Raw genomic sequence first — 23,532 nt, 5'->3', positions numbered from 1 at the left:
TTCAGAAAGGAACCTTATTAGCTATTATGAAAAAGGAAATAAATCAACCATGCAATCTGGACAAAGCTTGAAAGTACTTCTTGAAATTGATCTGGCTTTTGTTTGCTGGCTTTTCCTGAAAGTGACTTTTATTGCTTCTAGTAATGGTTGTGATTTTAAGTGTGTGCCATTAGGCCAGTCAGTTTCTAGACTTAGTTTTCACTGTTTGCAATCAGCTGGTAAGAGATTTCACAAACCATCACAAAGTGATTCTGAAAACTTCAGTTTCCCTCATGCTGCATGGGGCACAGCTAGGTCCCATCCAGTGAAAGAAAGGTATCAGCCATTGTGGGCTTCTCAGGGTTAGAGAGTTCGGTCTCTATCGGGACCAAAACGATCTGTCATTCACAAGAAATAAAAGATCATCTCAGGGGTGGAGGGTGATTTTGCCGGATCAGGTTTCAAACAGGTGTTTCAAGCGCCTCCTGTGGGGCACCTGATAGCACGACTGAGATTGTGCAGACACAGGTTATATAAAATTTGACAGCGGGCTTCATCTTTCTCATCCCTTGTTGATATGTGCACAGGAACCTCAGAGCACAGGCAAAACCCCTATCAACACGAGAGACCCATGGACCCTTGTCCCAGCGCCGCTTTGCTCGCTAAAACCGCAGGTCTCAGCCGGGGCGCGCCGAGGCAGGCACTGCCTGCGGCCGGGCTCCAGGCGCCCGGCAGCGCTGAAGGGCAAAGCAGGGCCTGGCCGCCCCCTGCACCCCGCTCCACAGCCCCGAGAGCCCCAGCTCTGCTGCTGGCCGCTCGGCCGCCCTCGGGCTGGGCGGGCGCGGATCCGGATCCCCATCCCGATCCCGATCCCGATCCCGATCCCGATCCCGGTGCCGCCCCCGCCCGGCGCTGCCGGAGGGAGATGCTCGCTGTCACTTTCCCTCTTCCCCACGCACCGCCCCCTGCCCTCCCCCGCGCCCGCCGCCGGCGCTGCCCCGTCCCCGGCGCCGAGCGCTCCCCGCCGGCGGCAGGCAGGGCAGGGCAGGGCGGAGCACAGCACACCACAGCACAGCAGAGCAGAGCACAGCAGAGCAAAGCAGAGCGGAGCGGAGCCGGGCTGGGCAGGGCAGGGCCGCCCGCCCGCTCCTCGGCATGGCCGGGCGCTGAGCGGCGCCCGCCGCCCCGGCTCGGCTCGGCTCGGCTCGGCTCGGCTCAGCTCAGCTCAGCACGGCTCTGTCCCGCCGAGAGGCTCGGCGCCCAGCCACCCGCTGTCCTCGCCAATGGTCCAGAGCGACATGTCCAAATCGCCTCCCAGCCCGGCGCAGGAGGTGCAGATGGAGCTGCTGGACAACCCCCTGCCCGCGGCCGCGGCAGCGCAGGTACCGCGGGCTCGGCCGGGGCTGCGGGCAGGGGGGCGCGGGGCCGCCGGGGCTGCCCGTCCTTCAACTTCGGTCACCGCCGTCAGAAAAGTTTGACAGCTCCCCTAAGACGCCCGAAATCCCTGTCTGCGCCCCCACCCTCAAATGCCGTTTAATTAACATGCACGGGATGCTCTGTGCCGTAGAAGTCAAAAGAACCTTGCGGTTATTTGGAGGATGAATATGTAAGAATACGTTGCCATTAAGCTGATGTTCCGCACATGTATTACTCGCAGGGTACGGCTGTTTTCCCCTGCTCCAGTAACCTGTTGTATCTGTACCTGATGCTTAGCACGCACGGCTGAAGCCTCCCTCGTCTGCTCCACGGGCTGGTGGCAGTCTGTAGGTGAGGGAAGGCGATTCATGCCAGTTGCTCAGCAAGAATTTTGGGGAGGCTGAAGGTGTTGAACATGCCGAAGATTTAAGCTGCTCGATTTTCATGCAGAAGGTGGTTGTACAGTCGTCTCAGAAATTTTAAGAACTCAGTTCAATGTTCGGGTGGATGGGTGATGAGAAGGAGGCAGGGTAAGGCATACTTAGAAAAGATTTCATATTTTGAAAGGTTGTTTCTGGTTCATGTATGAATGTTACTTAATATCTTGAAGTTTGCAATAGTTGGCTACAAAGACTTCAGAGTGCTGGTTTTGACCCCAGTAAAAGGGTGGTAAAATCCGATTGTGTGCATTTCAGATTACAGACATGCATGATCTTGTTAGGACAGAGGTTTTTCCTTTTGGGGTGCAGTTTTTACTGTTGCTGCCAAAGCTGTCTCTGCTTTGTTTGAGAAGGTGGACTAGCTCCATCCTAGAAGTGCTTGGTTGACAGGGAAAAATGCTGTCAGTCTGTCAACAGTCTTGGTGACTGATCTTTACTTACTCAGGCCCTGTGACAGCAGAACAAAATCCAGGCACTGAAGCAGAGACTAGGTTAAACTAAAAAAGAGAAAGTGTCTCTTTGGATGTCAAAGCCTCCAAGCACAGAACAGACATTTCAGTAGGGCCATATGCTTTGCCAGCTTCTCCAGAAACACTGGCAATGGAGCTAATTTCTGACCTACAAATCCCCCACTTTTTACATCTTTTCAGCCCTAAGCACAGATTCAGCAACTGTCAAATCATATGGTACATCTCTGTTGTGGACAAATATCAAATACTGATCATAAAATTGATTTCGCAATCCTGCTTTTTACTAGGGTTAAGAACCTCTCTTTAGAGAGGAAGAATAGTTTCCTAAAACCCATGTTATTTATGTTTCAGGTTATGCATTTATATCCTGTCTTATAAAACAGGTTTCTGAACATTCACAGCCAAAAAGATTCACTTTTTAAGGCAGTGAAAATGCACCTTTTGGTTCAGGGATGTTTTTCAGTTTTTGGAATCAAAGTCATTAGGCAGAACAGGAATCATCTTCTCAATATGTACTTGTTTTAGTCATATATAAACCTTTGGTAGAGAGGAAATAAGGTCATGGAAACAAAAGAACCCTTTATCTGAATAATATTGCAGGTTAATTCCTTAGCAAGCACTGCCTTTAGAGACAATTATTTTCACTTGGATTTTTGTTCCATGAACATTTAAAAAAGCCCAGTGTTGTAAAATCTTACTGCTTTAGAGCACACTCACAGTGAGAAGGAGAGGCTTAATGAGGACATGGGAATCATCAAGTAGATTGCCTACAGGTACTTCAGTTATTTGTACCACTGTCTCTTTCTCTAAGGTAGTTGAATATCATTCCTAGAAACATTTCTACCAAATAATCTGTCAGGAAAGAAAAAGATCCCCAACCAACATGTGAGTTTATGGCATGATGTCACTCCTAAAATTGTTCACTCTGAAGTGCTTCTTCTGGGAATTATGATTTAAAGAAATATTACTGAAGAGCCTTTGTAGAGTTGTACCAAGTCATAACAATTCTCTTATCCAAGAATTTTACTTTTGTAAAGCTGAGATTTATTTTAACCTATGTTAACATCATGACCAATATTTTGGATTGTGCCTGTCCATCCATTTTGGCCAAACTTGTCACCATGGGCAGAGGAGTGAAATGTAGTTAACAGTCTAGAAATAGTTCACTTAAAAGGCAGTTAAATATGTGAAATATTCCTAGATAACATCTGTGTAAAATCTATTTCTTATTTTCATAATGCATTTTCCTAACAAGATCTGCAAACAAAAAATCTCTTTGGATGTTGATCATGACAGTTATACTGTATTTTTCCAGGGAAGTTCTTTGCAACTTGGACAAGATATTTGTGGGTTTTTTTCTGTATTACCTAGAATTCTGTGGCTTTTAGGTCCATATGACTGTAAAAATATAGTTCTATTTATAGTTTGGTGTGATCTTAGATGAATCTTTGTCTTAGATGGAGTTGCAGTAGAGTTTTAGATGTCCAGTTTTATTCAGAAAAATCTGCATGCTGACAGTTACACTGTGGACTTATTCACTATGTCCAGGTGTATGTCAGTGCAAAGTGGAGGTTTTAGGTATGGCCCTTTTGTAATGAAATGAGCAATAGGTTTTTTGAAAGAAAAGAAGCAAACTGTTCAAATGTATCAGTGTGTGGTGATCAGTTTTTTGGTGTATTTTTTGTATTTAAATCAACTCCCGTCTTATCTGTACTTCCTTATTTAATGAATCCCCTTGTTTTTTAGGAAACTGAATTAGTAGAATATTCATTTTAATAATTTTAATTAACCCAGGTACTATTATGATTTGTTTATAATATAACATAGCACATTAATGCCTTTCATCACTACTCCTAGCCTCTCTTCTTTTTTCCCCATGCTCCCATGTAATTTTCTTATGATCCTTCTTCAAAGTCTCTCAGTCCTCAAAAATCATTAGATTCAATTTCTGTTGCTGTTTTCTCATCACAAAGCTTCCTGTGCTGTGCATTAGGGACAGTCATAGCAAATCAGATGAGTAAATTACACGAAGACATTTCAAAGAAAACATAATGAAACCTTCTATCAAGCAACTACAGACTACCTTGTGGAGGGATGAATCTTACACTGGATGAATTCTTCCCTATTCCTCATTACTATTTTCCTCCTGTTCTTCTTTTTGCCTGCTTATTCATCATCTGTCAGTGCACGTCCTAACAACCTGACACATTTTATGTGGAAACAATTCTCTTCTCAATTGTTTTCTTCAGCTCTTTCACCTGCATTTAGATTTCCTCCGCTACATGGTACTGCTAAATGCTTCTGCCTTCCAAGTCTCAAGGCTTCATCATCCCTGGAGTGCTTGGCTTGTTTTTCAGGTTGCATTGCAGGAGGTAAAATGCATGAGTCTGGGGGACAGGCTTGTTCAGTTTTCCTTCTGTATCAACTATGATTGATGTTAAGGTGAATTTCAGGGTCATGTGCATGTGGTGACTCCAGAAAATCAGCTTAGTTACAGGCCCTTACACTGGCTGTTGTCCTTCCTGGATCTCCAGCTACCTTCTCAGTTGTATAGCACCATCCCTTCACTGCCTGTCTTGTGGTAATGAGGAATGAAACAATATCCAGAGATTTATTCTCAGCAGATTAATCACACTGCCCTCTGCTGCTTTCAGCTGAGTTGATTTATCCCAGTTCATACCATGTTTACCTGTTCTTCAAACAAACATTTTGCAGCCGTGTATTTCCCAGTACTGACTTGCAAGAATACTTTGTAAGCCATAAACAAACAAAATTTATATCCCTTTGCTTACTTAAATAATAACCATACCCATTTGTTATAGAGGTGTGGAAGGTTTTAGTCTCTTCTGGCAGCATCCCTAGAGGCCAGATGCAATGTGGCAGCACGTCAGTGGAGGATATACAAATGAAGAAGAGATAAAATCCAATTCCATTCATTGGACTTCCTCATGGCCCTCAGCAAGAGGTAGTTTTTTCTGTCCTGAAGTGGTAATCTTCCTTCAGTGTTATATTCCTTACTGACAAAAATAAATTTTAATAGTCCTTCACTGCAGAAAGCCCTTCAGGTTTCAGCTATTATTTTTCTGATAATTCTCTGCTCTTTGGGTATTTTTTGCATTATCCTGTACTCAAGCAATAAAAGGTGATTTTTCATGCTCATCTCTTCCAGAGATATTTTCCATTTGGGTATTACACATTATCAGCATAGATGGGATGTAATAGTTGTTCTTTACATTATCCTAGAGTGTAAAATCTCTGAAACAGTTCAGCAGTTTCAGTTCTAACTTATTTATCAGATAACTATCTTCTAGAGGCAATCTCTGGTTTTGTCTTGTTTTGTCTCTATGGATGAAAAGTTCCTGTGTCATTACAAGGCTGGCTTCTCTGGAGTCTCAGTTACTTTTCTTCTGCTATTTTTCTCATGTCTTTACTGTACTGCGATAGAAGAGTTTAAAAATCAAGGAACCAAAATTGCCTTCCCTGCTTTCCAAGGGGTTGCCTTCGTCTCTGTCCTCAGGGTAGCAAACCCTTAGCAGAGGGAAACTGTCTCATAGTTGGCTGTTGGTCCCTGCAGGCATCCTTCTGTCACAGATCTCTTTCTTCTTGCTTGTGCAAGTGAAATACAGAAATCCGTGGAGAGCAGGTGGGGAGGTGCAGGCACGTGGCCTGCAGCTGTAGTTGCCAGTTTTAAAAAGCTGCAGGAGGCACAGTGGGGTTTGGGCAGGAGCTTCAGCACCTTCTGCTGCTGTGTGCTCCTGTTTTGCTGAGGGGGGAGCTGACATCTTCATCACTGGTATTGCAAGTAGATGTGCAGCAGGTTTGCACCGAGGTGGGTTTCCAAGCCACTGGGGATGAGGAGAGCCTGCCAAATTCCCAGCTTCTTGTCTGGCAGGTGGAGACTGCCAGATGACCTGGTCTGAGGCCAGGGTGGGAGCACTGGGAGATGGCTTACAAGTGTAGGAACTGGCAAGAATAGGGCTGTTTCTAGATGCAGTGCTGGCAAGGCTTTATCACAGGCCAGCAGAAAAGAGCATCTAAGACTTAACCATTACAGATTGCTCAGCAGAAATTGGTTTTCTTTTATTTTAATGGTGAAAAAGAAGCATCTGTCAAATACTTATTTATGCATTATATTTGCAAGTTTTGAAAAGTGATTTGTGGAGGTTTAGGGGGTTTTGTATGTTTGTTTGTTTAGATGAATTTTTGTTTGGTGTAGGTGTAGGTTTTTTAAAATGACTGTGAAATGGACTTTGCAGACTATCTCTGTAGCTTGCATGAACTTGATGGTTGTATTGGAGATCCTCAGTTTGATAGGATTCCTGAGGGGAAGTCTTGTCTTTCCTGAGTTTTGTCCTGGTAGCAAAAGTTTGAAGAAATCCAGGTTTTGAGACCTAAGCTGGGGATTCTTTTCTGCTGTGGGGATAATGAGTCTGTGCTGCTCAGGCTGCAGCTATGTCACAGAGCAGGGTGCCTGCCACAGGGCTGTGCTGATGTGGACCACACAGAGTGACTCGAACCCCTGCTCCTGAGGTGGAGGCAAGCCAGGATATGTTTCTGTATCCTACCTTGCCCTCTTGCCCTCATTCCTGTCATGGAAGGGAGCTGTGGATTAGTGGGGAACACATGACCAAGGTCTAAGTACATCTTCCAGCCCTCAGCTGTATGGTCAGGAAACTCACCTCTACTCCTTTATGAAATTAGTATGATTTGTGGTGCAAAAATCAGAAATAGTCACGTCTTTTTCTGTTGAGTGAGAGTGTGGGGACTGCAGCTATGCAGCTGATGCTGGAAATTTTAATTTCTGAGTGGTGGTAAGCCTGGCCAGTGGCCAGAAAGGGCCCAGGGGGTCAGACCTGCAGAAGCATTTGTTTCCTTGTTGTAAGGAATTGCTTAAAGAGGCAGTGGCTGTCCTTTTAAGGAAAGGATGGAGCTGGATGCATATTCTAGAACATGCACATCTTTAAATATGTTTAAGCTTTTGCATGGGAAGGAAAAATACTTGCTCCATATTTTCATTTCTGACCTTCTAGCAATTTCCTAATCCTTCAGGGGGGGATCACTTTTTTACCTTTTTAGGTGTTTTGATTTTTGTAGTTGGTCCCTTGTTCATCTGAGATGATGTAAGATTCAATGTAGCTCTGAAATTTTGTTTTCTGGTTTTGTTTCCTCCAATTTATTTCTTCCATCTTTGTTTAAGGACCTAACTACTGCCTTAATCATCTGTACTCTTCTTTCATGAGACCAGATTTTAAGGGTTTACCTCTGCCACCTGCCACCAGTCTCAATGGCTGGTGCTGGTTTACCTATGATAAATAGTTAAGCTTCAGACTCATCCTTTGTATAGTCCTCACCACTGCTTTGCTATGAGATGCCATTAGAGTGGTTACTGGTGAAGGGCATTTTAAGATCCCACAGAAGATCAGTGCCCTGGTTGTAGATAGCTGGTAATTTTAAATGTTTTATATTTCCTCTTCCAGATGATAGTATTTTGCCTACAGGGATAAACGATGCCTTCTGCTTGTCATGTGTGTTGCAGGATTAAATGTTAGGTGTTTTATGTGTTGAGACAGAACCTCATCAAAATTAAAGTTTTACTGAGCAGCATTGATCTCATCTGTTTACAATAACAAGTAATTGTACATAAAACTGTTAATTATCAGGAAACTGCAGTGTATGCCTTTAGTACTTGATAAGATTCCCATATTTTACTTGATTACATGGGTTGAATAACAGTTGCACAATCAGAGTTTCTAATCAGAGTTGAAAAGCAGAGTCTTATTTTCTTTGTTAAGTCTTGGTTGATGAAATGTTTTTTTCAAAACTACTTTGGTTTTGGTTTGGTTTTTGGTAAGGTTTCATGTTGTTTTTCAGGTATTTTATGAAGCTTTAGAACATAAATGTGTGTGTTTTATTTCCCCTCTTTGAAAACAGCCAATTTTAAAGGAATTTCACACCTCTGACTAATAAATGAAGCTACACTTTTGAACTTGTAAACACATGTATACATAACTTTATGTTTGAATAAGATGCTCTGCTAAAATCCAGCAACAATGTTACTGTCAGCAAACTTTTTTTACGAACAAGCTTGTTCACAGGGCTGGAGTCAGTGGTAAGCAGATAAGCAGGGACAAATGATGATGTGCCAGCCCTGCCTGCTGGGTTTGGAGGCTGCCACCATTGGGCACTGTGTGCTGGGGTGCTGAGGTGTTTGTGCTCCAGTGCTTGTTGTGTTAGGTACAGCTGCCATACAGGTTAGGAACGACTGCCCCATGTTGCTGCTTTTTGCTGGCCAATGTCCTCATGTTGTGATTCAGCCCTTTATTTTTAGCTGCCTAATCACAGCCAAGCGCTGCACAGAACACAGATAGGGGAATGCATTTTAACATGAAAATCACAGTAATATATTGGGCAAAAATGGTCTCTTTTTTTTTTCCCTGAAAATTGAAAGTAACTGAGAGCTCATTACATATTTATTTATTTATTTGCAAAGGCTTTGTTCTCGCATTAAGATCTTTTGGAAAAAAAATACACATGAAGAAGCAAAACATAATGGTCATGACAGGGTGAGTATTCAAGCTTCTCCACATGGCAGAGATAATTAAGAATTTTTAATAATATATAAGATTATTTTGATTATGGAAGGCTAATCTCATCTTCACAAGAAAGTTTCAGGCATTTCTTACTGTGGGAATGAGCTTGAATGGCATGGAAAGTAAATGTAGTCCCCAATTAGCATCCTTTAAAACAATGAAAAGAGTCGTCAAATCCCAGTTTTCCCACATACAAAAATTGTCCCCCATTCTTCTGAGTGAAAACTGCTCTGTGCAAAGAAGCAGGTGTAAAACTGACTCTGCCTACAGTCTGCAGCCACAGCCTGCCACCATGTCAACAGGTTTTTTATGTTTAAAGTTAGTATGTAGCTCATGTTTCTGAGGAGTTTTCACTTTAGAATAGCAGAACGAAAATATGCATGTTGCTGTGCACAAAAAAAACCCCTCAAACTGAAAAATCAAGGTGAGTTTTAGTCTGAGCTGCATTTCTGTGATGCTGCCAGAAATAAATGCTTTTAGTCATTGCTGCACAGATATAAGGCATGCTTCTCTATCTGTGCTTGTAAGATATTCTTTTTGTTTTATCCTCATCACTCTAGACTCAGTCCCTCTTTTGCCTCATAATTTTTTGTGTGTTAGCAAACCAAGCACTATGATACTTTAAATAAAAGAAATATTGTAGAAACTGGAGACAAATACAAAATGTGTGACTGTGAGAGAGAATATGTGTACATGTTTTTAATTATCTCCTTGGGAATTACACAATATTGTACTGTACATTATTAATGAAATTGCCTAGATAGTGTGGTCTTCATGTAGGTGCTTTATATTCTTGATCTCCTTTGTGAATGTTGGAAATTATATTTTTTGTAAGTGTATGTGTATTTCTATATTCTTCCACAAAAATTGTAGGAAAGGAATTCAGAATATTTGTGTGTAACCCTAGACAATTAACTGAATGGGAACCATTCAGAACAGGTAAATTTTGATTTAAAGATGTTGTTATATTTGAAGAATACTGCTGTCAGAGATATTTTTATGTATTTTAGGTACTTTGATATCATATTACGTGGAGTATTATTAATTGTATTGTACTGGGTAGAAAAAGATGGTTCTGGCAGAACTGTCTATTATAACTGGAAAATATTTTTAATAATTTGCTTGTAACAGTGGTTCCAATCTACTTATTACTCTTATTGATCTAGGAAGACTATTTCTTTACCAGCAATTTCTTCAGTTATAAAAGTGTCCTTTTAGAAATGCAACCATGTAGAACTATTCCTGACTGAAATTTAATTTAATATTTTGAGACCTGTGGGTTACAGTCCTAGACTCATCAGAAAGTCCTATTTTCACCCCCATAATCTTCAACATGCTGATTTTTGTATAGTTCTGCCCTAACCAGCATGCTTAGAACAAATTTGGGTGCCTTTCAGAAATTTCTTACAAGGCTGTTTTGCAGTTTTGAAAAAAACATTTGAGCTTGGCAAAATGTCTTTCCCATTAATCTGTTTTTTGGGGGATACAACACTGCTTTTGTTGTAGGTCATTGTTAGGTTAGTGAGATAACAGAAACTGTTTTTGCTGAGGGTGTCCGGCCCACAGAACTGCTGTTCCTGGAGTCATCCTTCCTAAAAGATTGGTGCTTTAGATTCCATCAAGTGCTCCAAGCTCACCCAGAACCAACACAGTTACAGTTTGAGATTGTTCTCTAGGATCTGGTGGAGGAAAGGTACCTGGATTTGTCAAATGATGTGAAGTTAGTAGTGGCTATCTGTAGTCCTCCTGAGTCTTAGACTGCAAAATATTTAAAAATATTTAATTTACTGCTAAGAACAGCACTCACATTTTGAAGACACGCTATTAAAAATCTGAAACACTATTTAAGTGTTTCAACCTGCACTGGAGCCCTCTCTTCCCTACCATGAGAGCTAATAAGCTCAGGCCCAAAGCTCTGAAGGTTGCACAGCCCAGAGGTGGTGTCATGGCAGAGTTTACAGTCTATACAGTTTGCACTCATACAGAAATAAGTGGTTGCAAATAACATAGTTTTGAATCATTTATTTTTTTTTCCTTGTAATTTAATGTAAAAATATTTATTGATGACCCATTTTTAATGCACAAAACAAATTACTTTTTGTGGACACATGCATGCATTTGCTTTGTTTCTAAACCATTATTTTCTGTGTTTCTGAACCATAAAGTTTTGTTTCAGCCAACCATAGCTTTCTCCTCATGTTTCTTTAAATTCTTAGTAGATAAAAGTAGATTAAAGATGCCTTGCTTTTTAGTAGTATATTACTCCTTTCCCAGTTACACATATAGTTCTTTTTATTGTTATACTGCTTTTACTTTCTCGAACTTATTGTAAAAAATTGTTATTGTAAAATCTCCCTCAGTTGTAAGATTGTATCAACAAGTTGTTTGTCACTTCTTGCTGTTTAATGTTCCCTCAGCTGACTTGGCTCACAGCTGTGATGTACTGGAGTCTGCTCCAGTACCTCCTCTCCTGCCATGTTTATTTAAACTAGCTGCACAACACTGTACTTTTTAATCACTGTGACTTAGGTAAATAATGCTACATCTATGTGAGTCTATAAATATGTTTCTGAACCAAATGTGGAAAAAACCCAACAACGGCAAAACTTTTAGGGCTCAATTGACCAAGCCTGGTGAGCAGTTGCACACACATCCCATCAGCTACTTACTGAATATTTGCTTATTGATAGACACAAAGCTGATAATCTGAATCCCTGCTAGTCTAGGAGACACTGGAAGCTTTCTGTGCAACACAAACCAATGCTGTAATGTTGTTTCTCTAATCTGCTTTTTTTTTTCTTTTTTTTTTTTTTTTAACAGTCCTATGGTAAAGGGGCAAGAAGAAAAAACCGATTTAAAGGCTCAGATGGGAGTACATCTTCTGACACTACCTCCAACAGTTTTGTACGCCAGGTATGGGTTTTCCATTTCTGAAAGATTGGATGGCTTGCTGGTGTAAATGTTCAAAATATAATTTTTAATTTATTTTCTGTAAGTTGTCAAATCAGACTGATGCTGTAGTCTGAGAAATACCAGAAGTCTCTTCTGGCACAATGAAAAATATTTGGTTGCTATTGTTTTGATCTTGGCGTAAAAATACTTTTTCTTTTCTCATTCCTTTCCATGTATAGTAGTTACCCTTATTTTTGTTACTCTAATGCTATCAGGTGATTAAAGCTGGAGGAGGAGACAAGAGTCTGATAAAAGTGCCTAAAGTGGCAACATTTGGAAGAAAGAATCAAAACCCTACCAATCCTTAGGGTTTTCCTGCTTAAAATAGTGCTGCATGAAGCAGTGTTAACCTAGATGCTTTCCTCCCACATCCCAGTGTTATTTTAAGGCATGGTTTGGAGGGGAAATCCTTGGCAGCATTTGTCCCCGTTGCACTGATGCTGGAAGGAGCCTGTAGAAGATGGGGTGGTGGTGTAGGCTTCTGTGCCCTGGTGTCTGTGTGTCTGCTTCCAAGGGAGAGATCCTGGTGGAACCCATGGGGATCCCAGATCAGTGTGGGTGCTCCCAGCTCATTCTGGCCAACAGAGGGTGGCTGGAAGTGTATCCAGAGCCCAGGGTGGCTCTGATGCTACTGAGACTGTGCTTCTGAGGAAGGAGGATGCGTGTCAATGGAAGTGTGGCTGACAGCTGGGAGAGCAGAAATGGCACCGAGAGCACCACAGTGGCTGAGCCTGTGCAGTCTGAAGCACAGCTGTTCATGCCCAGCTGATTCAAACCATGGTATTTTCAGTGCACACTTGGCCATCTTTTTCAGGAAGGTTCTGGAATTTGGGAACGTTCATAACAGAGTTTTGGGGCTTTTTTTACCATAAGCAGGCATCACACCTCCTTCTTTGCTGGCTTGTCCTGCATGTCCCTTCATCCCAAATTATTTAATGACTCCATTGTTGTTGTATTGATTGTATCAATACGCATCTTCTGTTTATAAAATTCTTTGACTTTGTCCTGCTGTGATTGTGTTGGTACGTTTTGTGGTAGGCTGTGGATTTGATAGAGTCAGGCCCTTATTACATTTCGTTATCTGTTGGACATAGGCATGAAATATTAATTCATCATGAGACTTTTCAGTGACAGTATATTATATCAAGGTGGAAACCCTGGATCCAGTAAATTACTTGTTTGGGACATTTTGTCCTGTCTTAAAATACTGTGAGTCTAAGTAGTGTTTGAGAGTAGCAACAGGATCTCTCAGTTCCAAGGAATCTTTGTAAGGAATTCTTTGTTGCTGTTTTCCTTAGCTCCTTGTGGATGTTCAATTCAGCCTGGAACATTTTTAGCAGAGAATGAGTGTTTATTTTACACCAGCTGCACATGCTTCTTTGCCTTTCTTGTTTACCTAAATGAAATCTGAAGTTGGTCTCAAGTATCTCCTCTTGTTTGTCTTGTGATGGTGAGGAGCAGGGCAAAGAGGATCCATAAGAAGGGGGATCATCAAACCAAGTAGTGATATTGAGGTGAGCTCCTCTAGTCATTGGTTGTCTCTACAGAGTGTGAGGCATGATTTATCAAAGTACCAGACCTACCATAGGAAGCTGGTTTGGTGAGCTGTAGACTAAGTGTGTCTATATCTCTCTGAGGGCTTTAAAGAGAGTGTGACTTCAAGTAAAGATTTTTACAGAAGAGATTTATATATTTCCATGAAATAAAATGTAGCAGTTACTCAAGTGATGTAATACAAATGATTGAAAGGTGAGTAGCTTCTTTGAAAAATTAGAAATGTTATAGATTGCTGAAGCAAAACTCAGCTTTGTAACTGTATTGTCACTGAAGATAATGAAGGGATGTTAATGGATAAATTAATTAATGAATACATTTGACAATTAATGAATTAATTTCATGTTACATTAAATTGTCCAGAGTAAATTTTTTAAAAATTGCCACAAAACACTCCTACCAAGTAATGTAGAGGCAGAGCTGTTCAAGTTGTAGCAGATGCATGAAAGAAATAAATGCTTCTTCACAGTTGCTGCTGAGATGTTTATCAGAGCTTGGATTCCATGTTCAACAGGCTTTCCTGCTCTGATTCCTCTCCTGGGACAGCTTGGTTTCTCTTGCACTAAGGAAGAGCTGCCACCAGCATGACCAGGGTGCCCAGTGTTCCAGATATTAAACAGAATGGGGGCAGAGTTCTCTGCTGGCTCAGCTGCTGTGCCCTTCCCAGAAACTCTCTTGGTATATATATTGTTTATCTTCAGGTATCTTGCAGGATATTTTATATGGTATAAATGAACATAATTGTTTTGCAATAGCCATTTATTTGCAGAAAAATATAAATCCATTAATTTTGTCATTTTCCGATATGGATAATAATTGCAGAGAAACAGGGAAAACAAATGAATTTAAACCCTTTAGAGTCAATGATGTACTGTTCATTTCCTGTTATTTTATTTTAGTGCTGTATTGAAACCAAGAAATAAGCCCTTGCTTAAAAATGAATTTGTGTGGTTGTTTAATGGTGGTTTTGATCTAGACATAGGATACACACAACCTGTTTGTTTCAGCAGTGCTTATGATGCCTATAGCTGCCTTTTGTTTCTTCAACCTCATTTCCCTCCATCAGCTCCCACTTCCTTTCCCATTTATTTCTTAACTTCTCCTGCCACTTTTATGTACATCTCTACAAGTACTCCCCTCTGCACTGAAGGAGAAGTCCTGGGGTTGTCCTGAACCTTTATCACGAGGATGTGTCTGCATTCCTCACAAGGAAGAAGAAGTGTTTGGAAGGTGCTTTTGTGGGATATTTGGCTGGCCTGTCCCTAAGCTAGGGGAGCTGTGAGAGGTGTGCAGGTTCTTGTCATAAGCTTCAATAGAAAGTGGCAGATCCTAACACAGAAATATATTGTTGCTGGATAAAAGAAGACAAATACATCTAGTCCTAAGGAAATGTTATGCACATGGAAGGCAATTGAGGTATTTGGCAAGAGCAAGGATATAGGATTCAGTCTTTTGAATTCACAGAGCTTCTGGGCATTTAAGGAGTGCTGCAGGAGGGAGGGAGAGACTTCATGTTTATTGCTAACATTGATGAACTTTGTTGTCTGGGTTTTAATATTTCCTTAAGGACATATGTCTCTCTTGCTCCAATATATACACCTGGCAGATTTCCTGCTATGCATACCACATGTTACAGTAATAAAAGTAATGCCAACTTTGTACTTTTTCCTTCAAATGCAAGTAATGTTCAAATTGCTTGAAAACTCCTGCTGCTGTATACGAATAATGAAATGTGGTCTGCAGAGCCCTGTGTGCAATGATCTTTTCCATTTAAATCTGTTTTGTGGAGTGCTGAAATAGAGCAGAGCAATCTATCCAGTATTGTTTCTGATTGTGTAAAAGAAGACTTAAACTGGAGCAAGAGCATCTGTATATAATATACAAATTAAGCCCCCATTCTTTTCAGTCCAGTTAGAGCTCCTTTGTGCTGTGAATTGTATGTATTGATACAGATTTTTATTATAATTTTTACTTGTGACACTATAATATGTATGAGATTTTAGAGGAGTGTTTGGATCATGTTCTATTTGTTTGTTACCAAAAAAAATTGTTTGTTTAGTTTTGTCTCCAGTTTGTTATTGATGATATTTGAGCTTAAAAAATAACAACAATTTGGCCTTCTTTTTATTTGCTAGCAACAACTGCTTGTCTTTTTAATAGCAGGAGAGAGAAATTTTTTCCTCTGTTTTCTTGTGAAGTTGTATTGGCAATTAAGCTGTGTATTTGGAAAGCAGAAGCATCAGTGCACACCAATCAGCTCCTAACTGAATGTAATAATGTCTTTAGGGAACCAAAGGACATTGTGTTATATAGTTTTCATCATCTTTTTTGAGCTTTGGAGTGATAAGCAGCTTGTTCTTAGGGTTAGTTATGAAAGACTGAATTGGATTTGAGCTCTAGTTGTTGCCATTTTGACTGATGCTTGGTAATGATTTTGTTCCCAAGGGTTTTTTTCAAAATACAGAGCAGACAACATGTTTTGCACACAACACTATGGCACCTCCCAGGAACATTATTTTAAGCAAATTGCATGTTCTGATATCATTACATATTTTGTGGTTGTGCTTCTGGACCCGTCTTTGTCAAGGTTTTATTTTAAATCATAATGATTAATCAGAGAGGCAGGCTAAGTTGTTGGGATTTTTTATGTATTACAAAGGCAGATTAGATTGTGAAATAGGCTGTTGTCTATGGACTGGCTTACAGAAATATTTAAGGTTTTACAAATCTGTTTTTTTTCCTTTAAATGTTGGCTTGATGCCTGTTATACTGTGTTCACTCAAAAACACAGCTATAAATAATTATGTAGGGAATTCATTATTCTTCTGCTTTCCTCTAAGGACTTTTGCCTAGCTGTGTAATTACCTATTGAATTTTATGAATGGTAAAACTAAGATTTGCTCTAAAAACCAATTTGAAAATATTGACTTAGTTTTGCTCATAAACATGCCTCTTAATCTTGATTTCACCAGAGAACTGAGCTGTGTCAGAAATGTATTCCTATTCCTCTTGTTTTAATTGCGTTTTTTCTTCCAGATGTAGAGTTTAGCTTTGATTTTTAATTTTTTTTCCTTTTCATGAGGGGAAGAGCTTATGTATTCAGCTCATAGATGCAGCCTGCCAGTGAGGCTATGCATTTACAGGCTGAGCCACAAAGAACTGGTGTAGAGTGGGCAAAGATATTAGCTTTGGTCTTCATGCCCAGTACTAACAAACTTAGGCTGAAAACCTGCCTGTGCTTAACCTGCTAGGACTATTCCTGCTTCTTGAAGACTATATGTGAACAAGATTGTGGCTAGCCAGAAAATCTAAATAAAGAAGTACAAATAGGGCTCACTTGCCTATTAATATATTCTTACATCCTTTGTGGGCCTCAAATTATGAGACGTGTTTTGCTTGTAGAGAGAAAAAGGAGCTTTGCAGACTTACCATTAGATTTTTTACCCATAAAAAATTAGGTATGTGAGGCGCTTTTGGAGGTATTGTGCAAATGCTGATTGTAATACATAAAAATATATATCTGCTGCTCAGCTCAATTTTCTCATCTCCTATTTCTGATGCAAATGTCTGGAGTTGTTGTGTTAGATTTTTTTCTGGTGATTTCACTGCAGATTTCACTGAAAGCCACATCAGTGATGCTTGTGGCCTGTGCTTGCTCTTGTGATTGCATTGAAGCCTTACACAAGTGATGATAAATTCTAGAAAGTCTCCTTATTTCAAACACATTAAATAACGCTGTTATTTCATGGGGAATTGATGCGATTGTGGTGCCCTATGTTTTGCACCATAAATTGTAAGTTATTGAAAGAAATGCATTGCACTTGGATAAAGCAAATTTGCGATGAGGGCATAGGGAGTATGATGTCTGTGCTGCTCTGTTCTTCTGGTGGTAGTGGGAGCACCCAAGCTTTCCTCTGAAGGCCAGTGTGTGACTTCAAACCCTGGGCAGGCAGTGCAGTTTCAGGGTGACCTGCTGTTTGTACTGAGCAATGTGAATCAGCTCTTAGTCAAATCCACTGAGACTACCTCTAGGAGTGGTACTGGCATGGGAAAGCAACTGTTTTTTATGCACTTCTTGTTGTATGAAGTAAACCAAGTTCACAGCAGGGTGAAGAACTTAGAGCAGTGCAGGTATTCATAAGAATATGTCAGTTCAGTTGTTGATGTAGAGTTTCATTTATGGCTCATAAATAAATAAGTAAATTGTTCTCAGTTCCTCAGTTGTGGTAAAAAGCAGTTGGATAGGGAGTGGGAGGAGGAAGGACAGCTTTTAGAGGAGGCCTGGGTTGGGAGCATGGGGCTGGAGGAAGGGAGGGGGGAGAAAGAGACTTTCCCTTCGGATGGCACTTGTGGAGCTTCAGACATGGGGAAAAATAATCATATTAGGCTCATTGAGGTATAGATTTCCTTGGCTGTAGTAAGAGTTTAAAAAGTCTCCTTTTTTGGCCTGGAGAGAATAGAACAGATGCCCCTATAAAGCATGGGATTTTGGCAGGCATGACTGGAGGGGAGATGGCTGAGAAAAAGCTGTCAGAAAGGAAGTTCATTTGTGGACTTCAATTCTTTCATGGGCCCTTTTTTGCCTCAAATGGTTTCTAAGAATAGAAGTCAAAATGTTGCCATGTGTTTAAAAAAAACTCCACACACCCTCCAACCAAAACAAACAGGCAAAACATCTTAATGCTCTTCTGACATGTCCATTTATGCTTCTTGTAGCAGGGTAAGAGAAAATTACCAAGGGGGGAGCAACTAAATGTAATTATTTGTAAAAACAGAAGGGTAGGAGCTCTCTTTTTAGCCTTGAATGGGTGTACATGTTTGATGTTACTCTGCATGCAGCTGAAGTCAACACATCCTTTTCCAAGGAGCAGTGGAAATTTTGAAGGTGGGGCTCATACCTGATGTCTGCTGAGATCATTGCCAGCATTGCTTTGGAGCTTGCTGAGGTGATGGGTGGGTGTTGAGAGGTGTCTGACAGGTCAGACGTGGCCTGCTGTGAGAGAACAAGGGAGATGAAGCCCTGAAGGGGGGTGGGTGGCATCCCTGGGGGGGCAGCTGCTCAACCTCCTTTGGCATTCCCATTGCTGCTGGCTCTGTGCTTCTCTGGCTCTGTCAGGGAGAGGAGGAATGGGGCTTTCCAGTTGCTCAGTGTCTACCCCTCAATCAAACCATCACTCAATCACCTTTGGCAGCATCAGATCTGTCATTTTGTAGGGGGGCCTTCAAAAGGTGTGACAGGACTTGTGCATGGCTGAGCCTGGGGGTTTCTGCAGGTGGCAGAGCTGCCTCCATGCAGAGGAGGGCGAGGAGGAGGAGGCAGGGGCTCAGTTGTGAGGGATTTTTAAACATTTAGCGAAACTGGTGAAGGATTTTTGGAGACTCTTCTATCATAGTGGATGGCATATGGAATGAGCAGAAAGCCTAAACTGGGCTAGGCTTAAGCCTTTGTCTTTGGCCAAATACCTTTCTAGCTGCTGATTGCTCTCTGACTGTCTCCATCTTTCAGCTTTGCTCTAATCAGAGTGGGCTTGCAAGAGCTGAACCTCTCAAAAGCCTTACAGCTGTGCTGGGAAGGAATCTCCTTGCCTGTACTTGCTGCTCCCTTGTGTGGGATATAGCAGTTTTTCCTTTTTCCATGGAAAAACTACGCAGTTGTAAACAGTTAGGATCAAAATTAGGAATAGGATTGAATGAGAATCAAGTGTTTTGTTTTATTTTGTCCCCTGCTTCTCCCAGAAAATTCAGTGTGGTTTCTAGTTCTTGTGTGCAGCATTGTCTATAAATTTGTGGTGAGATGCAAGGTTTATTATATGCTATCATAGATGTTTTGTAGTTAAGTACAGACATACAAAATATCTGCAATGGAAGAAAGTTTATTGTTCATATATTTCATATATATTCATAGTGTAGAGACTTTAAAAATATTTTATGAAGATAAATGCAGTATTTTTATAACTTTTACTTAGGGGCCTATCTAGTTGGAAATTTTTTAACAAGGCCCTAAAATATGGAGGTTCTTTTTAGAAATAATGTGTTTTAATTCACTGGCAAAATTCAGTTTATAATTACATTTAAGCGCATCATAAACAATCATTTAGTTCCTGAAATGTTTTCTGTAATTTTCAATATTGCATTGATTTTCAGGGTTTGCAGTTACACTGTGTCGTTTTGATTGGGAACAAACACCTAAGACAAGGGAACAGTTTGATCCTCTGTAAAGTAAATGTCATCTTCTGCTCCAAAATGCAGGCAGATTCATAGGAAAATAACTGCTGTTTGGCCAATGTGCAGCAAGCTGCTTCAATTTCTCTCCATCATGAAGATGAGCTGCTCCCATTTGCTGGCAGGGCTCACGGAGAATAGAAAGATCCTTTGCAATTAGCCAGGAGGATTTACTGGATCTTTTGTCTTTCACAATACTCCACCAGTACATTCCTGCTTCAACTCAGGAGTGCTTAGTTTCGTCCCTCACTAAATAGATACACTGCAAAATATATGTGCCATTTCTGTTTAGTTAGTCACAAAATTGCCAGTTTTATGGGCAGTTACAGCAGAGAGCTGTCTTCTCTTGGGCTATGTGTTTAGACAGTATTTCCAGTGCTGATTATATGTTCCTGTATACTTGAATGTTGCTTTTTTGTGTGATCTCACTCAGACTTTGCTGGAGTACTAGGTTCATTGAAAAGGTTTGTGATCCAATATTTTTAAAATTGATTGTAAATCTTCTCAGGAATTTAAATTTTTCTTTTTATTTGGCTATCAAATAGTTGAGTGACATCCATGTGAGCACAGCTTAGTGAATGTTGCTTCCACTGGTTCGCAGTACCATGATGGTCACATGATATTTTAGTTCCTGAATATTACTGGCCTGAAAAAGAATAAGACCTTAAGTGAATCTGGGTGTATAAAAACACTTCTTTAAAATGTGGTATTGTAGAATATATAAATTCTTTTTCCTCTGCCAAAGGAAATAAGTAATTAATAACACTCTTGTGACATGCAGTATTAATTCTAAGCACCACATAAACCTGTAGTCCCCTAGGTGTTAAATGGTTTTAATCAGATGGTTTACAAATAGGATAATCAGGTCTTGGATAGGAAAGAGAAGTAATTCCTGCAAGGAGGCGGGGAGCTGAAGGAGAGCAGGATGGATGAAGTGCAAAAGGCGTGAGAAAGATGACGTGAAAAAGGAGAAATATAATTATACATGCCTTTGATATTCTTCCTCCTATTGTCTCCACTGGTGTTTCCAAGTTTTCAGGTTTTTTGCAGATTGAACCTGGAGAGTCTGTTCCAGGATGAAAGCTAGCCCTCTCTTTTATGCCAAATTACCTTTAATTGCTATTTCTTTTATATAGAAATATAGATTTAAACCATGGTTGTTCAGGTAGCTCTCAAAAGTGTCCTTATCAGATCCTTCTTTTGCAGGGACTGAGCTGAAGGCAGGCATCATTGCTCCTGTAGAAACAGTGAAGCATAGCTAGTTGGGTTTATTTTTCCTACAAATGGAGGAAAGTATAGCATATGTTCAGTAATCTCCTCTTGCTGCTTTTCTAAAAATGTGTTATTTTATGTGCAGTTCTCTGAAAAATCAATCACTTTGTCCAGCTTCTTTGACCTTATTTATTTTTTAGGAATCCTTTTGAAAACTGTAATGTGTCAATGAAATATTTGTTTATAATAAGGAAAGATTAAAGACTATTTCAGCCTCATCCTTGAAATAATTGCTGAGAAAATTGCCAGAGATAGTAATAGAGTTTAATCAGGAATTGGTTGGTTTTAACATCTCTTTCCAAGATTAACTACAATTTATCCATCATCTGCCATTTAAACTGAAATGGGGAAAGGATGCTTTCCTAAGCCACTTGTATTGTTAAATAAAATGTTGAAATAATATGTTAAAGTAAAATTTCCCATACTTAGGAGAAATTGTGTTTGCTCAAACTCCATAAACAGTTTGAAGATATCAAAGGTTAAAATATGCAAAATCTTCATGTTCCTGTTATTATCTGGGAAAAGTGAACAGTATTAAATTGCTATTACAGATATTGCAAAGAAATGGAAGTACATCAATAGATTTAAACAATTATGTTGTTACTATATGTTGAAATCTGAATGTAGAAAATTAATCAACGCTTTACACAATAAATAAGTGTGATGATAAAGTATGGTGCTGAGATAAAGCCTTGGAAGGAGATGACACATCCAAGTAAAAGAGAGACAGCATCATTTTGAGGCCCAAGAAGCAGTGATTCATTGGAGATAGTCTGGAAGAATTGGCAGTGTGCCATGTTGGGTTTTTTTATGGAAATAACTTAACTCTGGAAGGTTGAAGATTTTTTTTCTAGTCTTACTGATTAACTGCTCATAAACAAGAGCTACTTAGAATGATACTTGAATTTTTTGCACAGTTCTCAGCCTCCATATGATATTTATTTATTTTAGAAAGATTCCTGGCTGTTTGAAGCACATAGGAATATCACATTTTGTCTTTCTTGCAAATTTTTCCTACTCAGAGTTCAACTCACAACTTACTTAATTTGGTCCTATAATGTGCCTAAAAGTCAATGTGGCAAAATTCTGTTTAGCACAGCATTTGGGATTTAATCTGGTATTCCTTCCATGAGAAATCTGCTCTCTACTGTGGCAAAGTTCATTACATCAGCCCAGAGCTCAGTCCTTGCACTCAGAAAATCCTTTGGTCTCCTATGACCTGTGATGTCAACTCTCTGTTAACTTACACCCTGTATTTTCTCTTAAAGCAGGGTCAGCTGAACCTAGGGTATTTCCAGCATGCATCAAGTGTATATCATTTGGAGAATGTCCTATTGGTTCTTAAAATTTTGGAAGGATAAATGGAGCCCAAAACCACTGGAAAATGTGTATTTTTGAAACTACGTCTCCTGCTTGTAACTTTCACTATGGTTGGTTGATTGTTGATGTGGCAAAGCATTTGTGGATTGCTTACATTTAGCATGGAATTACTAATAGCCAGGGGAAATTAAGAGATGAAATAATAATGAAAATCACTGTTCCAGTGTTTGCTTCATTAAATAAAAGACAGAAAGTTCATCCATGGGAACAAGCATAGATGTTACGATTTTGGGAGATGTGTGCATCATTTGTCCTTTTATCAACACTGCAGAACAAAAGCCCTAGCCCCAGTTCTGAAGGGATTCTTTGCTGATGGTTCCCTTGGGGTTGAAATGAATCTTCTTGTACTGTGCTTCTGACTAAAGACTGCAGCATATTGGTCAGAAGGTGGCATTGATCTTTTCTGTTTTTCTAATTTTTGTGCTGTAAAGTACTAACCTGTTTAGACTTGCCAGTGCTAATAGTTCTGCAGGCTGTTTGCAAGTAAAGACAGACCTTGGCCAGATGAAATTATTATCTCTGCTGTTTCCATGACAGTTTTAATTTTCCCCCATTGGAAAATCTGTATTCAGCTTAAAATACTGGATCAATTTACGCAGCCAAAGAGTCCTTGATTTAGACATCAAATTACCTCCTCTTATTGCCTGAATATTTGGTAGATGGACTTGGGGGAAATCCTATTCCTAGGCTGTAAAAAAACAGAAAGTTTCTAGGCAGACTTTCTTGGCACCATACATAAGATTTTATTTTTCACTTTAGGAAAGTTCACTGTATTTATAAGACTGGCATTATTCATGTTTTTTCAGAACACATGCTTGAAGTCAAGCAGCTGCAACTAACAGTTAATCTGGCAAACATTTACCTCTGCTTGCTCTGAGTACCACTCAGGGATTTTTCTCTGCTAGCCCTTTATAAGGGTTTTTGAAAGGTCTTACAAATGTGGTATTGCCAGCTGTGGAACAGGACCTTAACTTGGTCTTATTTGTACTAATGGACTTCCCTTTCAAGTTTAACTGTGTATGCATAACTGTTTAACTGTGTATACATAACTAAATTTTTCTGTGAAAGTGGTATTTTAGTGGTCATTCAAGAGTTGGAAATACAGTTTCCATTACATTTCCAGGAAGACAGGATCTGCCTGAAAATACATAATCAGTTTTATTACGTAAGTTATCCCCAAAACAGAACACTCTGAAAATGTGAAATGTGTGTAAACCCCATCTCTGCCAACTTGGGAAAGTGCTTTTCATTGTTTTG

At 40.1% G+C, this 23,532-nt stretch overlaps 1 protein-coding gene across 5 annotated transcripts in view; it reads left to right on the top strand.

The window, feature by feature from the left end:
• The first annotated feature begins 975 nt into the window (after positions 1-975).
• The window catches only part of CACNB2 (calcium voltage-gated channel auxiliary subunit beta 2), a 246,585-nt gene continuing 224,028 nt past the window's right edge, over positions 976-23,532 (top strand). The window contains exons 1-2 of one of the 5 annotated variants that reach the window (XM_064408556.1): positions 976-1,361; positions 11,716-11,808. In XM_064408556.1, coding sequence (XP_064264626.1) covers positions 1,263-1,361; positions 11,716-11,808 — 192 coding nt within the window. In that variant the 5' untranslated portion in view covers positions 976-1,262. The remainder of the gene's footprint in view (positions 1,362-11,715; positions 11,809-23,532) is intronic. The other 4 variants (XM_064408489.1, XM_064408472.1, XM_064408499.1 and 1 more) reach the window with 4 other exon arrangements.

Source organism: Passer domesticus, chromosome 1 (assembly GCF_036417665.1).
Source record: "Passer domesticus isolate bPasDom1 chromosome 1, bPasDom1.hap1, whole genome shotgun sequence".
Lineage (NCBI taxonomy): Eukaryota > Metazoa > Chordata > Aves > Passeriformes > Passeridae > Passer > Passer domesticus.
This window is presented reverse-complemented; position numbering and strand designations above follow the sequence as displayed.